This window comes from Phragmites australis, chromosome 3 (assembly GCF_958298935.1).
Source record: "Phragmites australis chromosome 3, lpPhrAust1.1, whole genome shotgun sequence".
Classification (NCBI taxonomy): Eukaryota; Viridiplantae; Streptophyta; class Magnoliopsida; order Poales; family Poaceae; genus Phragmites; species Phragmites australis.
In genome coordinates, this window is record NC_084923.1 from 5,765,014 (window position 1) to 5,778,921 (window position 13,908).

A 13,908-nucleotide genomic window follows, 5' to 3' on the forward strand; every position below is an offset into this window, starting at 1 on the left:
GCAGCATAGCCATCCCAAAGCGAGGGGCGGAGGTTAGAATCTATTTATTTGGGCTTTTACTTTTAGTTTTTTAAAAAAACTATGTTTTTAACCTTTCTAAAAAAACTGTTTTTTATTTTAACTGTTAAATTGTACAAGAAGTTTTTGATTTCTCAGTACAATACTTATCAAAAAATCTACTCTCAACTAACTTCTCAACTTCTATATCATTTCTTTAGAAACAGGCTTCTACCTTCTCCAAATACTATTTTTCAATAAATTTATTTATTTAAATTTCTGAGCTTCTAACAGAAACAGACTAAAACAAATAGATCCTTAGTTACGACCAATAGGAGCCATGGGCCCTTAATATTGAAATCCCTTGTTAAATATAGGGCATACTATTATTTTTTAAAAATTGAACCGACACAAGAGTAGCCTATTATATTAATAACAAATTCGACGGGTTGAAATGCTCCGTTAATTAAGAAAAAACCGATAAAAAATCATGCAATAAAGTGAGCTAAGAACCTAACAAAAGAGCTAGAACTAAGCATAGGGCAAATATATTTTTTAAAACAAATCGGCATAAAAGCTACTAATTATATTAATAAGAAAGAGCTTGACGGGCAAAATTTTACAGGATCAACTGACTTAAACAAGAAATTAAAAAATAGAGAAAGGCAGAATAAGTTAATCTCATGAAATAAGGCAGCCGAGATGTGGTGCACCAGCAAAGACCAAAAAGGCAACCTCTTCCCTGATCTTCTGCGAGATACCTCCCGCTACTAGCTCGGCTTGTCAAAACGTACTGACGTTGCGCTCTTTTCATATCTCCCAGCAAACCAAAATGATAAGAGATTTGAGCCCTCTTTTAGAGGTGTTTGGGTTGTAAGCCATTGCCAACTACTATTAGTGTGAGGGACCGTCCAAATCATGTTCGGATTAATCATTAGTACGATCATTTAAAAAGATAAGGATAGCACACATCCATCTTTCGGTATGCCACGTGTTATCCCACATATCATTATAACGATCGCAACCATCAACGATTAACTCGAATTCAATTTCAATAGTTTATGCATGCGTTTTATGTTCAAGATCAGAACACACGTCTTTACAACAAGTTTCATCACAAACGGTAGGAGGATAAAATACACAATTTCATTTTCTAAATGGTTAGAGTTACTACGCAGTGAAATTAAAGTTCATAAACGGCAAAACATAGGTGGTGCCATTTGCCCTTAGGCACCACTCTAAAATAATATTTACAAAAGAACGTCTAAGCGATTGGGTCAAAAGAGGTTTGAACCTCGTATAGGACAACCTAAAGTTACAGTGTACTAAGTAATTAACAAATCGGATCAGCCCAAGTGACGATCAAACCGTGGGGGTCGATAGAGAAGAAAATGGTACTAAGTAAACCTGACAGTTAGATTGGACCCATGGCGGCCATATTGTCCCTAGTGGCAGTCTGACTTTTGACTATAGAGTTTAACTGGAAGTTTGACCGACCAAGTTACAGCCTGATGGTTAGACCGACCTTAGCAATGATCAGACCATTGGGCCTAGCCGATGCCATCTTAGCAAGGTCATCGGCAAAGGCTCCTATGATGTCTTCAACCATGAAGGGTACCTAAACACTCTACAAAACTAGAGAAGTATTTCTCGAGTGATTTGGGAAACATGCACGGGCCAAACTCAAGGACCCCATGGATGAAGTTTATGCCTAGGGTGGAGCTCGGGTCTAAACGAAATGAGGACCGATTAGAGCTCGGGAACGATGGGTAATTGGTAAGTGAAGTCTCACATCGGCGTGAGAAAGCTTTCTAGGGGGTGGACAACTCCGAGGAAGCTTTGATTCAAAGATCGGGCTACGTGTGTGGTTTAGCCTTGTGGTGGAAGAAATCGCGTGGAAGCGCCTACGGCAAAGAAGACGACGGGAAGGAGCTCGGGGAAGTCCTTTCTATCAATCTCCGACTGTCGAGGTAGTCGAGGTGACCCCCTCTCTCTCTCGGTTTGGTGAAGGGGAGGGAGTGAGGGAGGGAATGAACGAGAGAGAACGAGTGAGAGTTGATTGATGGTTTTAAGTGGAGCCTCTGTGCTCTAGAAGTCTGACCGCTGGCAGGGCGCACATGTTGAAAGTCTTCATTATTTTCTCCGTTTCTTCCTTTTCTTTTTCTTCTCGTTCCTAAATGACTTTGAGGTCTTTCTACCTATCTCTAAATGATTTCCACTATAAAGATACGATGGAAGTGCACATTGATCAAAAGGTGACATTTTCGAAACATGTTTAATTACTTAAATCAAATTCAACAATATAAAGAATGATGTCATGATGTGTATACATGTTTAATGACCAGATTATGGTTTTAAGGTGTGACAATCGATAGACTGAGGAGGTTGTGGGCCATCATGCTGGCGTAATCTCCGGAAGCCCCAATTAATGTGCTTGGTCTTGTCAAATGCGCTTAGTGAATCTACACTCTGCGAGAAGGTGGTGCCCCGTCTCCGGAGCATGCCTACACAAGATACAAGGTGGATTGTGAAGCCATCTCTTGCACGCCAATCTATTCGAGGTCCAGAGCTCGTTTTTGATTAGCTAGCCAGGCGAAAAAATTGCACTTCGGTGAAGCCCACACTTTCCAAAAGAAGAGATGAAATTCGTTTCCGAAGGACCCAAGAATTCTGCCTTGTAAGCCGAGCTCGATCGCAGTGTACTCGCCGTGGTTCAATAGTTTTCAAGCAATATTATCATGGACGTTGTCCTTTAGCTCAATCCGATGTGTTGTAATCCACAAGCTCATGAGAGCTCAACATGATGCTGACTTGTAATTCCATTGTGGTTCTGGAACCAGTGTTATGAAACCATACGTTATGTGTGATGGCCTATTTTAAGGATAGGTGCTTCGTCATTGATGCTTGGAATAAGCAAGGAGCAGGTCGTGTGGCCGCTGCCCTTGGCACCAAGCCGAATGCCAGAACAAAATCTTTTCCTCGTTCCCAATTGTGATGTTGGTTGAAGTCGCAAACAGTAGCCTATCTGTGTCATCGCAGGGCACTTCCACCCCCGCTAAAGGTTTCTGATATGCAATCCATTCTTGCCACAATCAACAAAGCCTAAGAGCTCTAGAGAATCTGTTGAGATCAGGATGTCTAGCACCCCACTGCTTGTAGGATGGCATACTCTATTCTAGCTAACCTTATATTTTCCCCTGTTAGAGCCTCCGAAGGGCAAACATAACAAACATAGCGTATATTATGTCTAACAGCTAAATTAACTTGAAAATGACCGTCTCTTTCTTGTGTTATTTGTCCTCTGTTGAGTGTTGGCACTCACTCTTAATTCGAGCTCAAGCTCCGCCACTGTCCAAAGCCCCTCTTGCTCGCCTGATTCCTGTTTATCGCTGCGAAATCATTGCCTCGTCCATCCCCCGAAGCACAAAAGCCCGCCTCGCGGCAGGGCCCGGCCCTCGGTGCCGCGTACGTGTCCCGCTCGCTCCCCTCACCTCACCCGACCCGCCCTATAAAACGCGCCTTCGCACGCCTCCCTCCCCACATCGCACCCCGACCAGGTCCCGTAATCCCGTTCCTGTGTCGTGTGACCCATATTTGTGTGTGCCACCCACCTAGCCGTTTGCATTTAGCTTGCAGTGCCCCGTCCATCGGTTGGTCATCCATCACACGCACAGCTGCACGAGCACGAGCGAAGAAAGGCTGTGCGTGCGTCCAGTAGTTTGCCATGCCGTTGGAGGCCGTGGTGTTCTCGCAAGTAGGCCATTTCGGCTACGGTCGCGGGGAGTCGCCCTACGCACTGCCATGGTGCGACCTGGGCGGCGCCGGCGCCGGGTTCGGTGAGCTCTGCGCGGGGGATTGGGACCACGAGCTGTTCGCGTCGGTTGCGCCCGACGTGGACGAGTGGGAGGCAGTGTCGAAGGATCAGTCCTCGGATGCTTCGACGGAGGTCAGCAAGGCTGCGGCCCAGCCGACGGTGGCCGGGGGGATGAGGAAGAAGCGGAGGCGCACCAAGGTCGTCAAGAACAAGGAGGAGATCGAGAGCCAGCGGATGACCCACATTGCCGTGGAGCGCAACCGCCGGCGCCAGATGAACGAGTACCTCGCCGTGCTCCGCTCACTCATGCCACCGTCCTACGCACACAGGGTATGTTAATCTTTCGTTAATCATCGGGTACTACATTTGGCGATATAATGACAGTTGTGTGTTATGCTTTTCATATACACGCTTCCTACATTTCAGCCGTCTGAAATCTCAAAGAGATTTCAGGCGCCTGTAAACAGCGGGCGCCGATGAGGTTCTCAGCGGGGGATTGATTCGCGGGGTTCCTTCGTCGCTGGTTTTAGAGAAAGCTCAGGAGAGGCAGGTCGGCCCGGCGAAGAAGGCGGGCGCAGGGGCAGGGCACCGCCGGCCACCGATAGCGAAGGACTGCCGGTGGAGTGGGGGAGCGCGAATCGGCCGGGTTAGCACGGCGGGGGTGGTGGGCGCGGACGGTAGGAATGCTGTCGGAGAAGGCTGAAGGCGGGGCGCGACAAGCGAGACGGGCACGAGTGGGAGCTAGAAGACTGCTGTGAAACATTTTGCTAAAATAGCCGGCTGAAATTTAGCATTTACCTTTGATATAGGGTGATCAAGCATCGATCGTTGGCGGCGCAATCAACTACGTGAGGGAGCTCGAGCAACTCCTCCAATCGCTCCAAGTGCGAAGGAGCATCAAAAACCAGGCCGGCTGCACGGACGCCGGCCACTCCCCATTCACCGGCTTCTTCAGCTTCCCGCAGTACTCCACCTCGTCTCATAGTGGCTGTGGCGCCGCCAGCTCTAGCAATACTAGCGATGCCTCAGAATCTGCAGAGAGCGGGCGTCCGGCGTCGATCGCCGACATCGAGGTGACGATGGTGGAAGGCCACGCGAGCCTCAAGGTGCTCGCACGGCGGCGGCCGAAGCAGCTCCTGAAGCTGGTGGCCGGGTTGCAGCAGCTGCGCATCCCGCCGCTGCACCTCAACGTGACCACCGTCGACGCCATGGTCTTGTACACCTTCAGCCTAAAGGTAACCAACTTCACCTCTCTCGTACTACGCCTAGTTAGTTTAAACTGATAGCGACAAATCAAGTGATTAGAAGTAGAACGCCGTCGCGGCGTCGCACACAACGATGATTCCTTTTCCATTTCTATATAACAAAGCCGGTGGCGACATCGCTTTCCGTTTGGATGGTAGGTGGAGGACGATTCCAAGATGGGCTCTGTTGAAGATATTGCACCCGCGGTGCATGAGATTCTGAGCAGCATACAACGGTAGGAGACCGCCGTCATGTGAAGCTCTGCACTACACTTGCACCTCCATCTGCATGCCCTGTGGGTGTGGGGTCGCCTGATATCGATATCACGGTGACTTCATCGCTGACGCGTGAATCTAGTCTCATATGTCAGCGACGACACGTGATTGTTATGCCCATCCTGCATGCCAATGGAATCCATAGCTTGTAGGAGTATATGTGATTGTGATCACACCCTGGCCACCAGAGTCACGCAACATTGTCCAGGTCCAGGGCTAGAGAGGTTTATCAAAATGTGCGCTGTTCTCACCTCCTTTGGAATATTGTAGATTCAGAGATACAGATTTGCGTGCAGGTACCAAAATTGAATTCACGCATTCCTGTTTCACCGTGGAATCTGTCGAGAGAAACGTTTGGACGAACAGAGGATGATTGCCCGATGATGTGATGGGTTCCTTCTTTTCTCACTTAGGTTCTGAATTAAATACTCCTGATTCTACAATTGGACGTCGGTGAATAATGTTCTGCAACTAAATTAGCAATCGGGTGCGATAGCGTGTAGAGACAGCATGAGTAGTTTGTGCTAGAGACTAGAGATTCCATTGACCGCCAAAGAGTTACTGCTTGCAATTGTAAATCGGGGTCTGTCTAGATGTCCAGAGGACGCCGGTCCCATGTCCTAAGACGTGTATTTCTGAAGAAAAAAAATCGTTTTCATATATACTGCTTCAGTTAGCAAATGCACTATCTAAAAAATCGTTAGCAGATGCATGCAAGATTGCCGAAAAGGATATACGGCTAAGGATTACTGCTAATCTATTATATTAGTATAATAAAGTTAAAAAACATAAAAAGCCACAACGATTCGTTCTTTTTTAAAAAGATGGATAAGGTTTACTGAATTTATTAGAGAATGAGTAAAGTCTGTGACAAAACAAAACCAAAAGGCCCAAGGGCAAACAGCAGGGGGGATAACAGAGAGCGTTCGCTACAACAACTGAGCTCTCAGGGTAAAGCTAAACCCATGGACCAACATGAGCTACAACAGAGTAAATCAAACAAGCATAGCACTACGGAAGAGATCCGCTCAGTAACCTGCATCACATCGCATACAACATTTTGGAACATTATGTTGTTCCTTTCTTTTCAAACGTTCCACCAAAAGGTGATTACCAAACCATCAAAAGATCTTTGAAACTGAGCATCGAATCGGTGAGATGCCGCAGTCCATAAGCCCTTAGTGGTTCGGAAGGCAGAGAATTGAGCCAAATTTGGTAGCTGCAACCAGAGAGCCAATTGAGGCCAAACCTGTCGAGTAAACACACAGTATTTGTATAAGTGTGTGGGTGTTTCGTCCTCTTGATCGCAGAGGCGGCATGTTTGAAGCCTTGGCTAACCCCTTTTCGCGAGGTTATCTGCGGTTAAGATCTTATTTAGCAAAAACACCTAGGAGAAGATTTTGCATTTTGGTTCAACTCTAGCCTTCCAAACCGGTCTCATGTTGAATTTGTTTATTTGGCCGACAAATTGGACTTTTGTATGCACTCTTTGCCTTGTAGATACCGTTACTTGTCCAACGCCAGACTATGCGGTCTTGATAGTACGGTTGTAGCTGTTTACCTTGCAACAATCTCCATAAATGTGAGATTTGTAGAAGTTCCTGCTCAATTACAAATTGGCCGGTGTAGCCAGCCATTTGTGCTCCAATACCTGTTTAACAGTTATTTTTTTTTCCTGAGGAGGTGCAATATTCATAGGAGCTTGCCCATTTAGTCAACTCAAATACTAGAATGAGGCCTTTTCCCCATTACCAATTGTGACCACTATCTAGGCGTTGAAAAGGTCTATGTCCACTCGATCACAAGGCACCGGGAAGACAATCCATGGTCGCGAAGCAATGTAACTCCAAGGTACCAAGATCGCCTAGGTCTTTGGGCTTTGCCACGGTTGGCCAATTGACGAGGCAATGTCCCCCCTGAGACTTTGTTAGGGTCTTCCCCTCTCCACAGAAAGGCTCTACGAATCCTGTCAATTCGCTTGAGAAGACATTTTGCAGGGGAAGGATAGTTAGATGATAAGCTGGCTGGGAGGATAACACCGGTTTGACAAGCGTTTCTCTGCCAGCTAAGGAGAAGAAGCTTCCCTCCCAACCTAGAAGCCTATCACCAATCTTGTCGATGAGCAGCTAGATGTCCACTCTTCTTACCCGTCTGGTGTGTAGTGGGAGACCCAAGTATTTGCATGGTAAGGAGACCAAGCCTATCCTATTAGAGAGAACATGTGAATATAATTAGAGAAGGGAACAATCACATATCAAAATCCCATTTATATACTACTAGGCTTAATATGGAAATAAATCGGATTCCAGTTCAACCGTGATCAAACTGATTGGCCGGTCATCAAGCCGGAAAAGATTGATTGGTCTACGAAGGAGTAGGATTTAGCCTCGCCGCTTTGCTTCTCTTCGGTCTATTTCGCACGCCACGGAGGGAGCACCACCGTGAAACGCCAATGTGCCGGCCACGGCTCCGCAGTGACCGTGTTCGCTTCGGCGGCCAACCGCGGCAGGAAGCACGCGGCGGCATGAACCGCGTCAGCGCCACCACAACCGTGACCGCGGAGGGGGGCGACATGAACGCCAACATGGGTGTTGCCACCGCGTTCGCGCCGGCGACCGAGAGACACGTCAAGAAGCCATCAACAACGTCTCCCTAGCTATCTACTACCCCACACCTCACTGAGATAAAGCAAGGATTCAGCCTGGCAGGGGCGGATCCAGGGGTTGTTCCAGGGTGCACATGCACACCCAATATTTGGGGAAGTTGGTGGGGACTAGATTAGCGGTGGTGAACTGGTGGCTGCCCGTGTTTGGCCGGAGCTCACCTCGGAGATGCTTGTTGTCCAAAAAACGATGTTTGCGATACTTAACAGACAAATCGACCATTTTTCATTTCGGACAGATCATTTGAACGGGTAAGGATAAAGGAATCGTGTGGATGTGGCTTGATTGCTTAGACCACATGATGTATGTTTTCCGACGTGGGGACTGGGAAACAACCGCGCAGAGTAAGCACTCAATCGTTGTGATGCCCCACTTAGGCCAGGTGTCGATAGAATGTGGAATATAATGGTGATGTGTAATTGAAGGAGGCCAAGTTTGGATGATTGGACTTGCAGATAAGTTTTGTAGAACTGAATAAGCCCTTCTTAAAAATAAAGTACTGCTACACGCAAGTGTTAGATCGATATCATGCAATGCATGACTCGATCCATTTGCCCCGTAGACCCATAGCGGCAGCGCTCTGCAATGCACACTGCGCCTGACACCACAAAGAGAACGAGGTCCTTACTTCTTCCAAGGCATCGATGCCTTGAAAGCTAACGTTTTCTCACTTCCATCGATCAGACAAAGGAGGCAGATAGCTTTCTTGTGCAGGTTACCAACTTAGCTTTTGCAAATTGCTGCGATGGGGTCCAAGGGCTTGGCAAAACTCCAAAGTTCGACACCGTGGTTCATGCCGTCTGTGAACACGTCGACTAGACCACCGATTGATTGTAGGCGTACGTGTAATGTGGGGGCATGATCAATTTCTTTTGCATTTTTAAGGAATATTCTGTCTTTGCTTTATTGGTCAAGCTGGACATTGAGTGAATGTAGAACGAAAAGGAACATATTTGGGCTGCTTCTGAGCTTACAATGATAAGAGGCCTACGCCTTCAGATACCGACACTCCCTTTCCAAGGCCCGCCTTTGCTTCAGTTTGTCACTGGGCCTTGCGAAATTTGAAGAACTTTGTTCAGCCCATCTTATTGCGACGCAGGCCGTTCCTCCGTGGAAAAAATATTCAGAGTTCCTCCGCTAGAAACACACACGTTCAGAGACATGCCTCCTGCAGTAAGGAGGAAGAACTACCCACGGCACCTGATCATACAACGATCGACGGTCTGCTGCACTGCGCTTGCCGCTGCACTGCTATAACATAATTCCCCACGCCATTGTCGAGCTATGCGTGGTTGTTAGTGCAAATTCAGAGAAACTTGCGCTCTTCAGTTCAGGGTTTTCACTGTTAATTGCGGAATTTCTCTGCAGAATTGGAAGCGAAAATCACACTCGAATGGCTGGTATCTGAGCATCTGGCTGTGACGGGCATCACTGCCAGTAGTGAACAACCGGCAGTAACGAGTATCTAGCTGTGATGAACTGGCAGTGACGATAGGGCGACAACGGAAAAAAGGAAAAGAAAGAAAGCAACAGTACAAAACAAGATGCCTCCACCACTTTACAGGCACAGGAAAAGAACACAGCCAACCACGTGACTCTTTCCCGTGGCCATAGTATCCGTGGGAACGGCCAGCCTATAATAACATAAAATAAAATTTTCTGTACCACCTTCGATCAAGAAATCATACGAATAACGGATCATAGATTATTATTATAAGATACGTAGGCTAATAAAAGAAGAGTTAGAGCACATAGATTTAACATTGTGTATATTAATATAGATGTAGAATCGAGAACGGTGACTAGAGATATGGTGAATAGATGTCTCAACAAATTTCTTACGAAATCAATGACCTACACTTACTTGGATCACCCAACACAACTCAAAACTTAAACGGGGGCAAAATAGAGAAAGTTTTAACAAAAAAAATCGATGCAACATAACTCCACGGATGATATATGAACCATAGATTTAATTTAAGATAAATCTACATGTCTTAGTACTCGAATTATCACAAATTGCAAAGAAAAAAAATGAACACCGAGCAACGAAACTCTTCAAGTTGATTATCTAGATGCAAGAGAATTTAAGATCCTATCACATAAGCATGTATATGCGAATTTTATGACTCTAATAACAAGAAGAATAACCTTGAAAGGTGCTAAAATTTTAGCCAAAAAATCAAAACGAAAATCAAATTCGGAAAAAAAAACTTACAAACTTGCAAAGAAATCAATAGAGAGAAACTAAAATGAGGTGAGAACAGTAACATGGAAAAAATAAACTTCATTGCATCAGAGATCAACTCTATTTTAAAAATATTACAAAGATTTTTTTCTCACAAAACTATCACCTAAACTATCACCTAATACATAGACTAAGCATTCATCATCCTCTAGTCTAAAACCATAACTCCAAGCTCTTAAATGGGTAGTATAAGGGGACTAAAATAACTGGTTCAAACTCTCTTATAACCCTACCTCTCTATTTACAGGCCAAGAAAATTCGATCCTAATTTTTTTAGATTTTTCTCAAAATACCATCTTGTAGTACACTTCTACCTATCACCGAGAACATTTTGTTATATTTTTTTTTCCATTCATCGGACTGCCGTGATGCCTTCACGACTTAGTTTTATTTCGACGCAAGCTTCGTGATGTTGTCATGTACTCCTCCAATCCTCCCATAATTTTGAGATCAAACCGCGAAATCGTCTGCACGCTTATCAAAACGTGACTTGTCGTCTTGTTTACACCTTAAGTAAGCGCTTTGATATCGACGTGTGTACTCCGTCATGCGATCTTGACCGCTGGTAAGTCTCTTCCACTCCCGATCTCTCGGACTACATTGTCACTTGCACCAGCATCCCCTTCGCTCGACTTTGTTAACATATCTTCTTTATCCATTTTTCATGCTTTGTTTGACCTTCACGTGTTCAGCTAGAATCACTCTTGACTCCACTTGACTTCCTTGATCGTCTAGCACCAAGCACTTCGCTTGACCCAGATCATCCCGTTGTCGACCGTCAAGTTGCTTTCATCACCTGCACACTAGGAGATAAATAAATACATATATCTAAATCTAATTCTAGTTAGTCTATAATTAATATGCTCAAATGAAATCTAAAATCAATTCAAATCACATCAAAACTCATACAAAATCGAAGATCATCAAACCACATAAATATCAATATCAATTACTCATTGCAAGTAAAATAATATATATTTCAATTTAGTTTCTCAGTAGAAGATGTAGCTCTCCGACCAACTCTAAGCAGATGTGTCGTGCTCCTTCACCAGGTAAGTCGCTCCTTGACCACCTCCGCAATCACAAAGTTGAAATAGTCGATCACCACCGCGACCACGAAGCATCAACAGTAGCACCTCCACAGTATCCACATGTACATAAATAAAATATCGTACTTCGGTGTGTTAGCATCACGACTAGCTAAGATTTCGTAGGGACTTAGAAGAAATGACAGCCAAAGTTTTAGCGATCACATTCATACACCCACAACCTTTAATAACATTGATAAACCTTTAACCATATAAATCTTCTCTTATAAAAAAACATGCTAATAAATCTTTAATCACATTAAAACCTATAATAACTCTAAATCTTAATAAACCTATTATCATATTAAATCCGCCCAACCGCTAGAGCATATCATCACCACGACACCACCAATCCGTCCCAGCCTTTGCCCTCACTCCAGACTGAACAGCTGTCGAAATCACATGCCTCAAGCGACCAATTCACATGGTGCTTATTGGCAGGCTGGCAGATCGGCAGCGAGTTCCAACGTCGCCCAGCACCACAGCACTTTACTCACTCCAACCTGAACAGCTGTCGAAGTATCACATGCCTCAACCGACCAATTCACATGGTGCTTACTGACAGGCGGGCCCAGATCGGCGGCGAATTCCAACGTCGCACAGTACCACAGCACTTTACTGCACAGACTCCAGATTCGTAGAGAGGAAGAAGACACACTGATTAGAGCTTGGGAGTGCGCCCAAATCAAACAAGAGAAGAAATTTGGGGTGCCCAAATCAAAACGAGGCTCAGATACAACATATGAATGGTCATGGAGGAGTAGTAACAAATGAAAGAATTCCATTAATAATCATCTCATCATGATGTGTAACATCAGACACTGCAATAATCCCTCACATCACGTCTGCTCTCGGTATCTAAAAAAGAATCTCAAAAAGAATATCACAGTAGTACTATAAACACAAGTACTCCAGCTAGCAACCGCAAATCACGGTGCGGCCATACGATCAACTCTAGAACACGACGGCGGCGGCGACCGCGGCGGCGACGGCGACGAAGCTGGCGGCGGAGGCGTACGCGGCGGCGCTGTTCGCGGCTGGGGCGCCGGTCGGGGCGCCGGACGGGGCGGAGACGGAGGAGGTCGGGGTGAGCGCGGACGGGGCGGAGGCGGTGGGGGCATCAGTGGGCGGGGCCGGGGGAGAGGCCAGCGGGGACGGCTCCGCGGCGGTGGGCGGGGTGGCGACCGGCGCGGGCGCAGTGGCCGGGGACCTCGCTGGGGGAGGCGGCAGCGGTGCCATCTTGGGGGGCGCCTGGGTGGGGGCGGCGGCCGGGGCCTGCGCCGCGGCGGCGACAGCCAGGAGGGCGACGATGGCGGCGACCACGGCGAAGCGAGCCATCAGGATTGTGGTAGCGGTGGTGGAGACTGAGCTAACGCTGTGGCGGAGGAGACCGTGTTGCGTAAGCAGCGAGTGCTTGAACTCTCTGGAGAAGCTGAGGACTGGCTGAGCTGCGAGTGATGAAGCTGAAGCGAGGGACGGGGCAGGTATTTATAGCGGTACTCAAGTCGGTTCGGCAACAGCTGTAACGTTCAACTCTCCTGGACTCTATGGCAGCCACGTCAAGGAAGCTGCCACTGACGCGTGGGCTCAACTAGCGTGGGACCGCACAGTCATTGACAGGGCTGGCCTTCTCGCGGGGCGGCGCCGGTCATGTTGACCCTTCGGGCAGCGGCACCGCGTCGCGGGGGAGTGGGAAGGTGTCTAACGACTAGTTCCGTGTGCAGGTGCTGCGACCTGCGCCGTTGGATCGAGAACAGACGGGTCGGCGCCTTTCTCGGCTAGATTAGTGCGGGTCTTTGGGTTGGTTGGCCTGCCACAGCCGAAGGCCAGCTAGCCGTTGTGGTCGGTTTGAATTGATTAACGGGCAAGAGATGCGCCCCCGGACAGGTGGCACAGTATTATACGCTCCGTGTCAGCGCATAGGGACGCGGGGAATTGTCAGCTTAACTACCATGTGATCGTTGGCCCAACTACGCGTAGAAAAAAGCAAACTTGTACAGCTGCTGCTCGGTCATGGCTACGTGCTCGCACGGACGCGCGTAGCTGGGAGTAAGTAAACTCGTTCACGGTAAGGATTGTTGCATGGATGTGGCGTTCTGCGTTATCTCCACCAACCGAGGCGATGGGAAGGCCGACAGAGGTCATAGGAGACGAGAACAAAGCATGAACGGCCTCGAAGCTTTCACTGTAATTTCTTTATTTTTTTAAATTATACATGTATTCAGGAATGTACTGTACTTGATCTTTAATATAACTCTTCCATTGGCAAAAAGAAAAAGTGAACTGCACAAGTAAAGGCTGCTTCTGCCGTACCCCTGCGTTACCGTTGCTAGGCAACAAACATTCAGGAAGACGAACAAGGAAAGCAAGTTTTGGGGCACTTCGCGTGCCCAGGGCTTTCCCAGCTGGTAAGGTAAGCAACGGCGAAGGGAGGAAGACCAACAAGGAAAGCAAGTTTTGGCAGGGCCTTCCTGGAAAAGGTGGGCGGGCATGAGCTCTGTGTGAAACCTCGCAGATCCGGTGAGGCGGTGCCCAACTGCCGATACACCAGAGAAGCAACCGCGTACCATTTTGTACG

At 47.2% G+C, this 13,908-nt stretch overlaps 2 protein-coding genes across 2 annotated transcripts; one reads left to right on the forward strand and one right to left on the reverse strand.

Moving 5' to 3' along the window:
* The first annotated feature begins 3,388 nt into the window (after positions 1 to 3,388).
* LOC133911777 (transcription factor bHLH96-like) lies at positions 3,389 to 6,842 on the forward strand. The gene is made up of 3 exons (XM_062354176.1): positions 3,389 to 4,141; positions 4,621 to 5,046; positions 5,215 to 6,842. The coding sequence occupies exons 1-3, from the start codon at positions 3,722 to 3,724 to the stop codon at positions 5,293 to 5,295; spliced, it is 927 nt and encodes a 308-aa protein (XP_062210160.1). The 5' UTR covers positions 3,389 to 3,721; the 3' UTR covers positions 5,296 to 6,842.
* Positions 6,843 to 12,091: 5,249 nt separating this feature from the next.
* On the reverse strand, positions 12,092 to 12,788 carry LOC133911778 (arabinogalactan protein 1-like). The gene has a single exon (XM_062354177.1). The coding sequence runs from the start codon at positions 12,666 to 12,668 to the stop codon at positions 12,285 to 12,287; it is 384 nt and encodes a 127-aa protein (XP_062210161.1). The 5' UTR covers positions 12,669 to 12,788; the 3' UTR covers positions 12,092 to 12,284.
* Between the last annotated feature and the right edge of the window lie 1,120 nt (positions 12,789 to 13,908).